General features: G+C 43.4%; 1 protein-coding gene across 1 annotated transcript in view; it reads left to right on the top strand.

Moving 5' to 3' along the window:
• The first annotated feature begins 2959 nt into the window (after positions 1–2959).
• Positions 2960–17209, top strand: part of C8B (complement C8 beta chain) — a 37407-nt gene continuing 23157 nt past the window's right edge. Inside the window, exons 1-4 of the mRNA XM_010348524.2 lie at positions 2960–3146; positions 9130–9286; positions 12412–12553; positions 14811–14952. Of these exons, the coding sequence (XP_010346826.1) occupies positions 3055–3146; positions 9130–9286; positions 12412–12553; positions 14811–14952 (533 nt within the window). The 5' untranslated portion in view covers positions 2960–3054. The remainder of the gene's footprint in view (positions 3147–9129; positions 9287–12411; positions 12554–14810; positions 14953–17209) is intronic.

The following is a 17209-nucleotide window of genomic DNA, read 5'->3' as shown; positions in this document are numbered from 1 at the left end:
TTTGGAACCGTTAGATTACCCTGAGATCAAGCCTGAGTCAGTTTATTTGGAGTCATGTGGCCCAGTTACTTGATCATTTCAGCTAATGGCCAGTGCTAACTGACAGAACGAATCATCAGGCCGAGGAGTGAGGCGATCCTGGACCAACCAGGCTCCTGCTGACCTTCCAGTTGGCTGAACCAAGGCAAGGCCAGCACCTATCTTAGCCTAGGCCCATATGATCACCCGAGGAATTGTGAGCAGATACATGACTATTGTTTTAATAAATAATTTTGGGATTATTTGTTATGCGGCAGAAGCTAACTAATACAAAAATAGGTACCAGGATTGAAGTGCTGCCATAGCAGAAACATGAAAAGCAGCATTGGCTGTGGAACTGGGTGGAGGCTGGAAAATCAGTTAACAGAAGTTGGAAAAACAACAAACTGTTGGTGTATCCATATACCTAGAGTTACAAATTTCTACATATAGTTTAAAGGCCCAAGAGACATGTGATCAGTTTAAAAGCTCTCACATGGTCAGAGATGAAATCTATAGCCCTGAGTAAGAGCAGCTAGACCAGAAGTGTGGTGTGGTGTGATGACTGTGATAGACTTAAAGCAGGGTTGGCACATCCTAAGGGCAAGGTAAAGCTTTAGAATTAGAAAACACAGTGTTTAGGAGTCAGAAAAGAAAAAAAAAATTGTATCTAACCATAGGTTTCCTTCTAATCAGCTGTGGAAACAGCTGTGAAACCCTGTCTCAGAGGCTTGGAAGAAGATACAAAGTTTTTTGGCTTATTGTCAAAATCAAACAAGATGATGCATGGGGAAATTGTTAAATTGCTAAGAACTGTACCTGGAAAAATATGTTTATTATTGTCACTGCAGCCTGAGGATGCCGCCCTCTGGGCAGGATCTCAGGTGAGCGGCACTGAGAAACCACCAGGGGGCGCGATGAGGTTGGATCTCCAGGACACCTGGTGGAGCCTGACCGGAAGAATCCCACGGGAATCTACCGAGAAGGCTTTCTTGAGCAAGTGACATTAGCATAAAATGTAAATAATGAGTCGTATTTAGCTAAGCGGCACATACTCTGGAAGGGGGAATGGCATGCAAAAGTCCTGGAGGTGAAAGAGCACAGGATTCACTTGTGTAACTGTCCTCTCTAAGCTCTGCAGGCTCCTCCTTGAGTACATCATGTTGAGGAGGTAGAACAGGAGCCTTGCCTTGTAAGGGTTTGGGTTCTCTTAAAGGCAGGTAGATAGGAGAGAGGACATGGATCTTTCTTGAAACACAGTTTTCTGCCTGTTTACAAATGATTAACCACCACAATCAATTGTGTCAAAGTTCGGGTCGATTGCATCCTTTGGGACAATGGTGACATGGTGCCTTGCACTTGGGCTTATGACAACTGGAATGCACCCTGGATGGTCTGACAGCAGAACTTGTGTTCTGTGTTTTGGACACAATCAGTGTGAGGGTACTACCATCTTCTGTGATTTTTCCATCCATCCCCTCACTATCCTTCCTTATTTGATTCTCCAACCCACCCGGCTACTCTGCAGGCACGGCAGGAGGTGGGAGAATGCGGACTGAACAGATCGAGGGCTTGCTGTTTTGTACGTTCAAACCCAACACAAACTTATCAAGTAGGTAGTAATGAATTATGATCCCCATTTCACAGATGAGAAAACCGAGTCTTAGAGAAAGTCTATAACTGTGTTTAAGGAAAGCAAATCCAGACTGTGCTCTTTCTACTAGCCTACCCTCATGCCTCGCAAGCTGCCTCTTCCCGCTGAGATTCCTCATCCACACATGCAATAGCAACAGCAACAGGACCGCCATCCAACACCTGGACTCGGCACTTTAGCGTGGCAGGTTGGTTTTGTAAACGCCAGGCTGGTGCAGTTTGGACTTTAATATGTTGATTCTGGGGAGTCAGGGATGGTTTTCAGGAAGGTAGATTTGAGAACCTCAGTCATTTGCATCTTTTGGGATGTAAACAGTAACAAGAACAGTACATATATTTAGATAATGATTCTCATGTAGTTATTTCTATAATGCCTATTTGTTCAACATTTTCACATTTAGTATTTGGTCTGACTCTCCTAACCGAGTGATAAGTCGGCACAGTCTCTCCAATTTTACATCTGAAGAAATAGAATCAAAGACAGTCAATAAAAATGTCAGCTCACTCAGAGAGAGAGCACATAGAATGCGACAGGCAATGCTCCACATGTTTTGAATATTTAAATTTATTTAATCTTCACAATAACCTGGTGAGGTTGGTAGTATTATTTTTCCTGTTTTATAGATGAAGGAACTTAGGTCCAGAGAGGGTTAGTAATCTTCTCTGGTCACACAGCTGGTGAATCATACAGAAGCAATTTGAACTCTGGTAGATGGGTTCTAGAGCCCTGCAGCTTCTTACTGACTAGTTCAACATCATGTAGCTGGAAAGAGGCAAACAATTCAAATATTGATCTTAATAGAATTCCAAACCCTGAATTCTACTTAGTAATAATAGTTTACATATCTGAGCACCCAACATAGGCTTGTTCTAAGCATTTCCTTCTATTAACTTGTTTAATTCTCACCAAATTGCAAGTAAGGAAAATGAGGCACAGAAGTAAAGCAACTTGCCCATAGTCCAAAGTTAGTAGGCTGGTGAAAAAGTAATTGTGGTTTTTGCCGTTAAAAGCAATGACAAAAACTGCAACTACCATTGTGCCAACTTAGTAAGTGGCAGAGAATGTACTTGAACCCAGGCTGTCTGAACCTAGAGCCCACAGTCCTCAATGTCTCACAAATAGCCTGTCCACTTAGCAGCTTACCCTAAAGTTATAGATGAATAAATACCGTGCTGCTACAGACGTTTCATTATTTTGGCTGGTTTCCAGAGTCACAGGTAAGTTTTTGGTCTGTGCAAAGTCTGAGTTTCCAATCACTAGTGGCTTTCTGTTTACTTTGCAGATCTATTTGCTCTTGGGGACAGAAGCTGACAGTGGCACTCACTGTACAGGCTTGTCATGGATCTAGCAGCCTCTGCGGCATCTCCTGTCACATTGGGAAAATGAAGAATTCCAGGACATGGGGTTGGAGGGTGCTGATGGAGATATTTCTTCTCTGTGCTGCCCTGGTCTGTCTCAGTTTGCCTGGCTCCAGGTAAGTGACAGCTACCAATAATTCCCTGATCAATAATATGACAGGGAAGGTGCAGCTACATCATGCTGATCATCTCTTTGTTGCATGCCTACTGAATGAAGAACGTCTCTTGAGGCAATTTGCATGCATCTGCTAACATAATATCAACAACTCTCTTCAAATTATTGTGGAACCAAGAGGCTGATTTCAACAAAAGTTCCTGTAAGAAACTGACATGTTTGAATGTATTTTGTCATGCTGAGAAGAATAGGATATTTGTTCTGTATTCTGAACAAAGCCTCCATGTGATTCTTTATGAAAAAGAAAGTTTGTTATATACAGATGAAAAAAGAGCCAATTCATGAGATGATTTTAATAAATGAGAGTGACCCACCCTACCTGCTTATCAACCCCAAATCTTCAGATTCTCAGGTTCTTTCTCATCCCCTCGCCTCTGTCTGTCTCTCTCACTCTCAATCTCACCACCACCCTACCAAATGTTCCCAGCAGTTAAGTGCTAGCTGATTTATTTCAGCATTGTTAGTCTCCATTAGCAGGGTGCAAAACAAGCGAAAGAAAATGTCTTAGTGGGAGCTCAAACTTGGGCTCCAGTGATAGAAGAGCTAGTGACTTGGCAATTTGGGGACCCTTCATGTGCCTGAGAAGCCCCTACCATGAGATGCTGAAGTATGCATGTGTCCCCAACATCCATGTAAACACTCCTGTGGGAATAGGGACTGTAATGCCATTCCTTTTACTTAGTCCAAAAATGAGATCTGAGCAAACCTTTCACTTTATGTGAGGAATATCTCCTACCCATGGGACACAGCCTCTGGTCTCAGTTCTATTGTGCTGCCATTAGGCACCACCACAGGACAATGAGCATTTGTTCACTATCCATTGGGCACTCAATAAGTAACAGCTGTTAGGATGATCAAGCATCTATCTCCATTTAGCCCAGAGAATAACTAAGCTGCTGGGACCTTCTTTGTGTGTACTGTGTGTACATAGAGAAGCCTTCAGTACCCCATAAAATGTGTCTGGAATGGAGGACTTAAGGAAACCATAACAACCCTATCTATAGCATTCAAATACCTGCTCTCTGTTGGGCTCTGAAGATACAGAGATGAGCCTATGTTCTCACAAAGAATGCCAACATCGAGCACATGCTACGTCTACTGTTGCAAGAGATGCTACAGGGGCAGCCAGGGAACAAAGAGGGAGTGGTCAGCTCTACTGAGCCTGGGGTCTGGAAAGGCTTCTAGAAGAGAAGAGTTCTAGGGCTGAATCTCTACAGGTGAACAGGTGTTTGCTGAATGATTATGGGGTGTTTGCCAGGCAGAGGGAGCAACACAGGTGACGGTCTGTGAGTGAGAGAGCCAGGGATCGCTCCCAAAGCTTCCAAGCACTTCAGTGGGCCTTGAACACAGGTCCCAGCGGGGAGTTGAGAAAGATAAGATAGAGTAGGAGTGAGCAGGCCTCAGGTCACGGGCAGAGGTGCGGGATGCTGGAGTACCAGTGAAGGAGCTTGAACTGTGTCCTCCTGCAATGCAATGAGAGCCACTGAAGGGTTGAAGCAAAGGAGTGACACGATGAATTGTATATATTAGGAAGTTCACTCTGAAATAGGGAGTGGAGGGGAAATCGTTGATTAGAGTGCAGTCTGGGAAATGGTATTTAATCGTCACCACAACATCATGAGGTGGCTGTAATCTCTCCTTCTTGCTATATAAGAGAACAAACCGATCCTCAATAACAAGAAGAGATTCATGCATGTGTGGTGAGTCTCAAATCCTTGCCACTATACCAAAACCCAGGTATAGTGTCTGACATCCACCCATAATTCCCATGGGGCAGTCTTGAACATGGCTGATATTTGAATTCCATCTGCGAAGTAGAAGAATAGCCTTTGGTTCTGGGACAGAAAATGCTCAGACCACTTTCATATTGGCCAAGAGAGTTTTTTGTTTTAACTTACTCTTGTAATCAAGTCAGATGATGAAATCATAATCACTGTGTCATAAGACCTATCACTTATATATCGCCATTCTGTACCAGACACTTGGAAACATTAGCTATAATCCTCATAGCTACTCTAGGTAAGGACCACTGTTTACAGTTTCACAGAGAGGGAAACAGAAAACATAACTGTCCCAAGGATGCCCACTTAACAAATAGCAGACTATGGATTCAAATCCAGTTTCATTCAGGTCTCAGAGTCCCTGCATGCTACCTGCATCCTTCACTTCGCACTAAGGCATTGTCTCCCCACCTCTGGACCCACCCCACCTCCCACCACCTATGTTGTGTGTCTGACTTGCTGGCCTCCTGTGTCATTTGCCCATCCCTGGGCCACACATCTGTTGCCTTGAGATGTTGCTTTAAATTTCATGTCTACCACAGCAAACTACAGAGAGAAGAGAAATTGAAAACCTGCCACCCAGAAGCTGCCCCTTCTAGCAAAGAAAAAGGATGCTGTTTGCAAAGGGGATGCAGCTGCCTAACAAATTGTGTGTGACAAGAAAGTTGTTGTGTCAGGGTATTTCTACCGAAAGCCAAAATATATTGATGCACCCGTCTATATAAGTTGATGGCTTGCAATTTATTGCTGACCCACCCCTGTCGTACTGGATGGATCTATCTTTATTTTGATCAGAGATGCCTGTTAGGAAGAGCGTGGGAGACCTGGGTCTGGTGAAATGTGTCCTAATGCTGGCTACAGCATTTTCTGCATCCCCGGGAAAGACACCTGCTTGCCAGTCTTTAAGTAGAGGGAGCACGTGTTCAAGGACCTGTACAAGGGTCTTTCCTGTAGCTCTATTTGCAATCACAAAACACTGGGCAAATATAAATGTCCCTCAAAAAGAAAAGGCACAAATTAAATGCAATACATGTCCTGTGATAGAACATCCAGGCAAAAGAAATGAACTAGATCTCTTTATGAATCAATATGGATAGGCCTCAGAAATGCAATGTGGATTAGTAAAAGTGAGTTGCAGAATCATATGTAATATGATATGTAGCAAAAGCAATACTAGAGATAGTGTATAGACCTCAAACTATTTGAAAGAGACTGGAAGGAAACACACCAAATTCGTGGCAATAGCTCCTCTGGGGACAAGGTGGGGGGCGTGAAATTGAGGCTGCTATAACATGCAGATGTCAAAACTAAAAATTAAAAAAAAAAAAAGACTTGAAGCAGGTGTACCAAAGTGTGAACAATTACCAATTTGGATGTGAGTACATGGCTGTTTACTATATTATTTCTTGTACTTCTATAGGCAGGTTTAATTTTTCAATGTTAAAAGCATACAGATGATTTTTAATGACAGAAGTTTAACCAGTTGGTTAAAATGTCCATCGGGTTTGTTTCTCTATAGAAATTCATGGAGGTGACAGGCTCATGTTTCTCCCACACACAGAGGCCCTAATGGAACCTAGAATTTTGGCTCCTTGTTAGTCCCAGGAATTAAAGATGCAATTTAATGTTAGCCTTTCAGGTTTGCATTTTGTAGTATTAACAAACCACACACATCTCATCCAATGTAATTTACAAACATACTATTTATTCAGCTGATTACTTCATTATATTGCTGCCTTCCATAATGAAAATTGGGTGCAAAAATGAGAGATGTGGTGGGTATAACTACTTTTTACCTAGTTCTTTCTGTAAGTGATCATCTTGCCCATTAACAGGCTTTCAAATCTCAAGAGAGGAAAATAATTGTGACTCTTAATAGCTAGTGTGTACATTACTTATCTGCTCAGTCTCAACTGTGGCCCTGGAGTTGTCTTGGTTGCTAAAAACGCAATGTAACTGTTTCGTAGTTGAAGTAGGAAGAGGGTACCCTGCAGAGCTGTCAAATACATACTTAGGAGAAGCCAAATCACAGACAATAATGTTTTGTCAAACCTGGGCACATTAGCAGATAAGAACACATTCTGAAGCCCCCCACTGGTGTGCAGTATCCTGCCTCAAGTAACCATTTTAAAGTATCCACCTGTGGTTTCCAGTAGTCTTTGACCTTTCATTGAATATCCAACTTTACTAGGCAATTGATTTTTGCTGGTCTCTGGGGCGGTCATGGACACAGATTTCACCGTAGTTAATATTATCCTCTTTTTAGGACTTTTGCCAAGTGAGAATGTATTGTTAATGACCTTGCCGGGAGTGACATCCTGCATATTTGAGATGGTGAAAACTATGTGATGAACTTCTCCCTAATGACTCAGTCCTGGATGTGGGAATGAAAGAGGCTTTACATAGAGGTTGGAAGGGACTGGTGGAGTCAGTGCCGGCCCGGTTTCCTTCCGGGTAGCATGGGGCAACAGACAAAGCACATACATACTCTAGAGCCTAACAGACCCTGGCTCAGATCCTAACACCACTGCCTGCCTACCAGCTGCATGACAGTGGACACGTCGTCACTGTCTCTCTGGGCCACTTCCCCCACCTGCCCAGGTGGCAGTGATCCGAGCGGCCTTCCACACCGCTGTGAAAATCGGAGATAGCATGGGTGACGCTGGGCCATTTAGCACAGACTTGACATGTCTGTTATAGGTGCTCAGTAAACCTCCATTCCTTTTGGCTTCTCATCTCCTTTTGTGGCTTGGAAAGGAACAGAAATTACAAAGAGTCTTACAGTGTAATAATACACTCTTTCATTTGTAAGAAAAAAATAAGAATCATCATAGACGCTTTATAGTACAAAAGAAGAAACTGAAGACCCAGGCCGATTAAATAGCATGCTCATTCATTCACTCGTAACCCAATGTGCTCCAGGAAATGAACGAAAAGCATTGCCTTGTCTCTGCTGGTGGTGCTGAGGTTTCCAAGAGTAAGTATCCTTGGCTTGCTTCTCCTCTCAAGAACCATCACCTCTGCTTCCATAGATTTCATGATCAGATCTATGCCAAACACAAATCTCTCATCCTGAGATCCAAGCCCATATAGGAACTACTTACTAAATGAGTCTCTGTAGGTGTTTCATGGTACCTACAGACCCGAAACTCACGTCTTCCCCATCAAGACTTATTTTCTGCTGTGTTTCCCAATGCTCACACACTCACATGGGGAACTATCATCCACTTAAAATGCCTTCCTTTAACACCCCACCTCCACCATCCAATTACCCATTACTATCCATCCATTCCACATGAGATACATCTCATATGCTGGTCCTCCACATCCTCTCTCCCTGGCCATTGCCACGGTTCAGGCTTACACCACTCAATGGCACTGCTGCTGCCAGCCTCCTCCTTGTTTCTCTGCCACCAGGCTCTCCTGACTCCCACGGGGTCTGCACAGCTCCAGCCATGGGGCCTGCATGCTGGAATTCCTTGCCTTCTGGGTAAAGTCCCACAGAGCTAGGATATGAGACATGTTTCTCCTTTTCTACTCTAAGATAAACTGTGACTTCTAGAAGTCAGAACCCTGTAGCACAATACTCTGACTATTGTTAGTTCTCAGTAAATGTTTCATAGACTCTTAACATTAACCTTAAAGACAATCTAGTCCAAACCTCTCATTTTTTAGAGGATAAAACAGAGGCCCAGAGATAGGGAGTAAATTCCTTAAGATCATATATCTAGCTGTAGCTATGTTCCCTGCGTAGCTGTAGCATTTGAGAGCTTATAGTACTTTCCCATGTGCTATCATTTTTAATCCTAAAAATAGCCTTTGTGGCAGGTATGATTATCCCCATTACATAGATGAGAAAAGTGAAGCTCATACAGGTTAAAAAACCAGATCGCAATACCCAGCTTAATGCACTGTCTTCTGGTCCAAGTTCAATACACTTTTGGCCAGAGCTAGCCATAATGTTAGGTGCTTACTACATGTTCAGTAAGTATTTGTTGGATGAATTATCCTATCTGAGAATGATAAACTAATAGCCTTGCACAAGCAAGCAAATATGTATTTATTGAATGTACAAATAGATGGTTGGATGTATACGTAATTCCCTTCTGATACTTGACTCTCTTCTCTCCTGATGATTTTTAGAGGTGAAAGGCCACATGCCTTTGAGTCAAATGCAGCTAACAAGAGCTTTGCTAAGAGCAGACAGACGCGGAGTGTGGATGTTACCCTGATGCCCATTGATTGTGAGCTGTCTAGCTGGTCCTCTTGGACCACATGTGACCCCTGTCAGAAGAAAAGGGTAAGCAGCCAGGCCTGGGGAAGCTCTAATCCTCCAGGAGCCTTGGTCCCCAGCAAGACTGGCTGAGCTATCGCTAACAGTGCTTGGCACATAGTAGGCCCTCAGAAAGGGTCAGTTAACTTAATTAATGCCTCCTTTCCCTCTGTGCTTCCAAGCAGCAATCAGTTCTTTCCTTTGGTTCTCCAGTATTTTTCAAGGACAGCCAGCCTTTCTTACTGTATCAGCTTCCTAATTAGACTCCCTGCCTTGAACCTGTTCTTTCAATACATCTTTCATCTTGAAACAGGAGAAGTAATCACCGTGTATGTTGGAGTTGTCTTTGGCCACTTGAAAACCATTCATAGTCTGCCCATGACCCTTAGGATCAAGACCAGGCTCATGATTTTCAGGGATTCCTGTGACCTAATCTAGCCTACGTCTCCAGCACACCTGACCCTTGTATGACTCTGGCCTTCACTCTCTCTGGGTCTTTCTTCATGCTGCTTTCTCAGGCAGGGTGACCTTTCCCACTTCCTTCACCGGCTAACACCGACTCACAATTTGAAAGTACTCAGGAGCTGGCTCTTTTGAGAAAACGTTTTGACTTCTCCTCAGCCCCACCTCCAGTTGGATAAGGCAATCTTTTATGAGCTTCAGTAGCTCCTTATTATTCTTGTGCCCTCACATTTGTCACAACACGCTGCTTGTTTTTCACCTTCACTAAACAGTGAACTTGTGAAGGCTAATTCAATTCTGCATCTTCAATGCATAAGCCAACCTCTGGCACATAATAGGTTTTTTGTTGTTGTTGTTGTTGTTGTTGTTGTTGTTGTTGTTGTTTTTTCATAAACGTGGTGTTTGCTCTCATTCTGTTTTTTGATGTCTCTACAAGGAAGGGAAGATCGTTATTACACTTCCTGTTAAACAGTTAGGTAAATGGAATCAGAGCAGGTAAGTGGCTTCTTGAGTTCACCTAGCAGTAAATGTAGGCCTCAAACTCAGGCCACCACCCAGTGTTCCTTGTCTAGGGTTCTACCAGTGAACACACTCAGCTTCTACAGTATTTGTCATTCAGCCTCCCTTGTCATAGGAGGGCTGACCCAGGATCTTAGTTCTGAGAGCGACAGATGTGCCAGAGAAAAGAGAAGGGTTGCTGTTTCCCCAGATCCTTGGGAAACCAAACCAGCCATGGGCTGAGACTCTAAAGAGGCTGTGGAAGTAGGCCCAGGACAATCACACAGTTAACTGGATCAATGGAGAGAGCCAAGCTGGATCATTCAGCTCCCAAAGTAGGTTTTATTGGTGAAGTTATCAGCATTGATCCAATTATCTGGATAATTGCTTCATCTGCACCATAAACTAGGAAGACTCAGCGTGAGTCAGCCTGCCAGCCAGAGCTGCTCTCTCAGAGTCTGCTGCCCACCTTCTCTCAGCTGGACATAACCCCTGTCTGCAGGGCCACTGGCTGGGGGCTCAGCAAAAACCTCTCAAGTCAGACTGTGTGACGTATTTCCTCCATCATTTCTGCACCCCTCAAGCCCACTTTGCCTTTGGAGCCTGGAGCTTTTAAGTCATTTTTTATTTTTTTCACAGTGTTCTCTGAAAGCCTTGTCCCTGTCCTGACAGGCTCTGCCTTTCAGAAAGAATGACCCTCTGTAAGTACAAAGGACATGGGTGAATGGTCATCTATATTTCTTTTTCGGATTTCCAAAGACCCAAGTACAGATGCCATACAAGTAATAATTATACCTCATTATTGTCATCCTGCGAAGGGGCTGCTGCTATCCTGGCCTGCCTCCTCCCCTCTTTTGTTCACTAAAATCTTGACTGCAACCACCATTTGGAAATCACCAAAATCTGATCACTTTCTTCCTCTGAAGCAGTTTCTCATGGCCCCAGGATGCAATCCTGTAACCACTTTCCCGAGGCCTGGAGGGCCCCGTGTCAGCAGCTCTTGTCTATGTCTCCCTCCCACTCTGGCCACCCTCCTACTTGTGCTCTTCTCTCCAGCCACGATGAATCTTTTTAATGTTTTCTGGAACACGGGACATCTTCTCTAGCCCTCTCAGCTTTGGTCCAGGAATTTCTTCCACCCACATCACTCTTCTGCCCCATACTCTCGCCAGTTCTTCACATCTGCCTGACATTCCTAGTCAGCCATCGAGTTTCAGCTGAGGTATCACTTAGTTCTTCCAAAGTCTTCTACTTGGGCTTCTCCTAAGCTTGCATGAGGGCCTTCTGATGAGCCTACAGAGTGCTCTGCCTCCCCTGCCGAGGCACTTATTGCACTGTGCTGTCACTGCCTGGAGCCCAGCATCTGTGACCTCCTTGAGAACAGGCTCAGGGATACAATTACTGGTGAAACTGACCAAAGAAGCAAGCAGCAATAACACTTACCTTTTTCAACACTGGGTGGCTCAGCCAATAATATTGGAATAAATGAATAACATGGTAGAGATATAGCAATATTGACTGCTAAAAAGCAAAAATAAAGAAACACAAGTCCAAGTAATTGCCTAAACATAATGAGATTATACAAACTTCATAACTGAACATTTAGATAATTCATGATCCCTATTTTACAGATGAGTAAACTGAGATTCACAAAGATTAAGTAATTTGCCCCATATCACATGACTATAAAGTATCAGAGACAGTTGTAGCTCCAAAGCCCATGTTTTAGCATTTATAATATACTGATGCCTTCAGAAACAAAGGAGAATACTTGAATCAACCCAGTGGAATAATTAAACTGAGAGATAATTTATTTTTTGTTATTGAACTGGCTACATGAGTTCATTTACTAACCTTTGACTCCAGAGCCCATGCAGTCAGCATAGGCTGACTTTCCCATATTTAGCAAATCTTGATTGATCATTGCAGAAGCAGAGATCAAAGGTAAGGTCCCTGCCCTCAGAGAGCTCAAAGACTAATTGGAGAAACCATTAGGCAAACAGCCAATCACAACATATCTCCTTAAGTGTCTATAATGGGGGTAGGACAAGGGGCTGGAGGAATGACAATTAGACATTTCAGTGTTCTTACGGAGCCCAAATCCTGGCTCAAGACCCATTTTCACAGAGTATCCCTCAGCTCCTGAGACCTGAGGCTCTGCCCTTGGCTCACCTGGTTCCTTTCTGCTACAGTACAGGCATGCCTATTTGCTGCGGCCCTCTCAGTTCCACGGGGAACCATGCAACTTCCCTGACAAGGAAGCTGAAGACTGTGTTGCCAACAGACCGTGCAGAAGTCAAGTGCGATGTGAAGGCTTCGTGTGTGCACAGACAGGTATAAGTCAATGTAGGAGTGAGAGGGGAAAGCCTGACATGAGGTCATGGGTTCTTCTTTTGTTTTTTTTTTTTTTTTTTTTTGAGATAGAGTCTCACTCTGTAGCCCAGGCTGTAGTGCAATGGTGTGATCTCGGCTCACTGAAACCTTCACCTCCCAGGTTCAAGCGATTCTGCTGCCTCAGCCTCCCAAGCAGCTGGAACTACAGGTGCATGACACCATGTACAGCTTATTTTCGTACTTTTAGTAAAGACAGGATTTGACCATGTTGGCCAGGATGGTCTAGGTCTTTTGACCTTGTGATCTGCCCACCTCAGCCTCCTAAAGTGCAGGGATTACAGGCGCGAGCCACTGAGCCCAGCTGAGGTAATGGTTCTTGATGACCAAGGGACAGCCCATGTCTAGTGCTCAAGATCAGGGTCATGGGCCAACTCAGGAGGCCTCCTTGTCCTGAAATCTCTGACTTCCTTTCACATGTATTCTTTTATGAAAATCACCTTATAATGTAGGTGTTATTATTATCTTCATTATATACCTTAAAAAACTGAGACTTGAAGAGTTTACCTGCCAAGACCATATAGCAGGTTAAGTGGAAAAGCTTGAACTAGAAATTCAAAAATTCAGGTTTCATTCATTGACATTAAAGACAAAAAAGTATGTGTACTGATGTCAGAAATCTTGGGTCAGGTCTTATTTTGACTTTGAGACTAGAATAAGTCACTTAACCTTTCTGCATTTTGGTTCCCTCAAATGAAAATTAGGAGTGATGTGAATACCTTACAGGTCTGTTATAAGCATCAAATGACATCATAGCTATGAGGGCTCTCTGTAGACTGTTGGCTTCCCTAGATCTCTCAGGGGTCTGGGTTAAATACAATGTGACAAAACTAGAAGATTATATAGCGTAGTTGGCGTTGTTTATCTCTGATAAATCTGCGGAAAGATATTTCCTGTCATTGACATTTCTGCATCACTAAGTTCAATATGTTCCCCAATCCATGATATATTCAGTAAAAATTGTTGTTTATAAAAAGAAAGAAAATAAAAAAGGACAGATGGATAGATGGACAGAAGGAAGGAAAGTAGGAAGAAAAGAGTACACAAATGAATAATCACCTGCTGCAAAGCTAAATGAACACAGCTTTTCAATTCATTCAGAGAACCCAGGCAAACAGATACTTCTCTATTTCCCTGTCTCCAGCAAAAATGAGAGTATTTTGACCCACATTTTCTAGACAGGAGTTGCAATTCTCTACATTTACTGCACCCATGTGGACTGTGCATGGGGATCTTTCAAAAGAGTTAGAGATTCTTAGAGTAATTTCTAGGGGTTATTGCAAATGCAAAATTCTATGCAATAAATCTGAGAGACTTTTTTACAGTGTATCCATGGACTCATTATGGCCAGTGTTCCATGATTCTGACCAAAGCCATAATGGTTATTTGGGCAGGCTTTAATTTAAATGCCTTGTAAGAAACATTTGAAGACCAGATTGTTATTTTTCTGCTTTTAACACTCCAAAAACATTGGTTTAAAATGAACATATGTAGCTGAGGAAATAGTACTACCTGTCTTAAGGGCTTTATCCCCCAAGAACATACTTATAAGAAAGAAAATCAATCAGGAGAAAAATGTTTAAATGAAGCAAAAGGGATGCAAATAAGTTTTCATGATCCAAATGACTACGTTGTCGAAGACACTGTGGTTTACTGGGAAGAATCTGCGATTAGATAGAGGTTTCAATTCCACTGCAAATATTTACTAGTAATGTGCCCTTGGCCCTCAAGAACACTGACAGTACTGATAATGCTTACACGGCACTTCCTGGGAGTTGGGACTATTTTATTTACTCACTTAAATGTCGAACAACCTTATGGGATAGAAATGATGACTTTCCTGTCTTACAGGTGAGTACATGGAGGCAGAGAGGTTAAGTAACAAGTGAAATGTGGCCCAGCTCACACAACTTACGGGGCCCACCCTTCCCACCCTCTCTTTCCAGCCCCAAGGAGACAGAGTCCAAACTGTCCTGCTGCTTTCTGGAATACAACATTGGCCTCTTTTGCTGGGGGAGGTGGCAAGATATTAATAAACTCTTCGTGTCATAGCCAATCTATCTGGATACAGGATGACTAATTAAAACAGAGCAGCATGAAAGGCCTGACAGAAGGTCTCACACCTAGTAGGTGCTAATACTATGGTAGTTCCTCTCTTGCCAGCCATGTGGCTGTGGGTGATACACTTTCTCCATCCTAGGAAGGTGTGTAAACCGCAGACTTCTTTGCAATGGGGACAATGACTGCGGAGACCAGTCAGATGAGGCCAACTGTAGAAGGATTTATAAAAAATGTCAGCATGAAATGGACCAATACTGGGCAATTGGCGGTCTGGCCAGTGGGTAAGTGACCATTTTTCTGTGGCGTAGATGGGAAGGCACAGCATTAAATGGAATTCTGAAGGATAGAGGAGAGAGCTAATATAAGCAGAGTTCCCACTCACCTTTCGGAGAAAAGTAGTGTAAGTGACGCTTCTGGCTGCTCTCTGAGGAGAGTTCCAAGTTGCTCCAGGAGCACGTTCCTCGGACAGACCTCAGCATCAGAAGGGCTGGTTTGGAACACTGAGACAGAGCTGTGTGTGCATGGAAACCACACAGGCTGCTACACGAGGGCCAGGGGGAGCCTTTATTTTAACACCTGCAGTGTGACCATGTTAGATGCTTTCTAAGCCTTACATCTTGAAGCCTACTGACAATTTGCCAGGTAGATTTTATCCGGGTCTGTCCCAATCTCCCAGCATTGATCCCTCCAAGAAGAGTGATCTCTAGTTAGATAGTAAAGGGATGGATTTCCAGGGCTTCTGAGGATCTCTGAGTTGGTCCTGTTCTCTGGCAAGGACAGAGGAGCAAGGTCAGCAGGAAGGGGCCGCACTAGCCTGACACGCACCTTACCTTCCTGCCATATTTTGCAGCTTCTCAGCCTGCAGGTGGAAGAGGGAGACCTTCCCCTCAAGTGCTTTAAGAATCATCATATGTAATGCAGCCTGGGGAGGGGAACAGTGACCCTGAATGGGATTTACCTTATTTCTGAAAAAAAATCAAATGTCAATTTTTAAAGTTGTCACTAGAGAGAGACTTGTGAAGTGGGAGGCTTCTCTCAGGACTACCTTATAAGCTCGTTATTATAATCCCCATTTCACGGATAAGGAAATTGAGGCCCAGGAAGGTTCAGTGAGTTCCGGGGTCACCCAGCTGGAGTGCGGGATAGCAGACATTCAAAGCCAGCAGTAGGGTCTGACAGGACCCTGTAGTGGGGAACGGAAGGAGTGGCTCACTGGCCAGGGGACCTCATGTGAGGTACTTATCTACTTGGAACTTTAGTTTTGTCATCTGTAGGAGGACGTTAATAACATGTTTCTTCCAAAGTGCCGTGATGATTGAATAAGTGAATATCACTAATAAACGAGGTGCTGGGCAGCTTGTGTGGTGGATTCTGTTTGTGCACCGTCAGATTTCAAAGGCCAGCCCACCCATTGCTCCTGGCAGGGAGACCCTGGGTTAGTCAGTTACCTTCATGTTCCTCACCTGCAAAATGGGGATAATAGTAATACTTACTTCCTAATGATTAATCCTCATAAGGATTAAATGAGCCATTATGTGTAAATTGATTAGGATGATGCTTCCACAAAGTAAGCACCACATTATATTTGTTAAATAAAATAAATATGTATACATTATTTTGATACATGGAAATGGGTCATGGGAAAGAGAGCCCAGACAATTCTGGTGAGGAACAGAATCAAGGCCAGTAAGTGGAAGCTGATAAGAGACAGAGACTGTTAATAAAAAACAGAACTTTCAGCAGTTAGAGACAGTCAAGAATGGAGGCTTACCCAAGGAGGCAGTGAGAAATAATGTCTAGAATAGACATTAAATGGAATTCTGAAGGATAGAGGAGAGAGCTAATACAAACAGTTTCCACTCACCTTTCTGAGAAAAGACTGTAGTGTAAGTAGCACTTCTGGCTGCTCTCTGAGGAGAGTTCTAATCTAGGGCGTTCTAGATTAGACATTATTTCTGGATTTTTCCTCTCTAAAATGGAGATAACATCTATTGCCCAGAGCTGCAGGGACACTAATGAGATGATTCATGGAGCCACCGACTGCTCTGTTTGTCACCAGTCACACCCTCAGTAAACAGTAATTATTGCAAATAATATTGTAAATGTGTCATGGTGAGGGTTGTGCAGAAATTAAGAAAACTACCACTTCAAACAGCTCTCAGTATAGTGAGGATGTTCTCTGGCAAGGACAGAGAAGCAAGGTCAGAACGGGCCACACTAGCCTGACATGCACCTTACTTTGCTGCCATATTTTGCAGCTGTAGTGAGGATGACAAATACATAAATAGCACATTTATCATAGACCAAGCAGTGTTTTAAGGACTTCATAAACATGGCACATGTGGTCCTCACAACATCCCCATGCAGTAGAATTTTCATGGTCCCATTTATATATGAGGAGACTGAGCCACAGAGGTGGTAAGTGGCCACCCAAGGTTTAACTGGCTTGCCTAAGGTCACCTGGGCAGTAAGGAGAAGAACACGGATTGGATCTGAGACGTCTGGCTCCAAAGTCCACGTGCTTACCTCCTATGTTAC

The sequence above is a fragment of the Saimiri boliviensis genome, chromosome 11 (genome assembly GCF_048565385.1).
Source record: "Saimiri boliviensis isolate mSaiBol1 chromosome 11, mSaiBol1.pri, whole genome shotgun sequence".
Lineage (NCBI taxonomy): Eukaryota > Metazoa > Chordata > Mammalia > Primates > Cebidae > Saimiri > Saimiri boliviensis.
The sequence above is the reverse complement of the archived record's forward strand: the minus strand, read 5'-3'. Positions and strand labels throughout refer to the sequence as shown.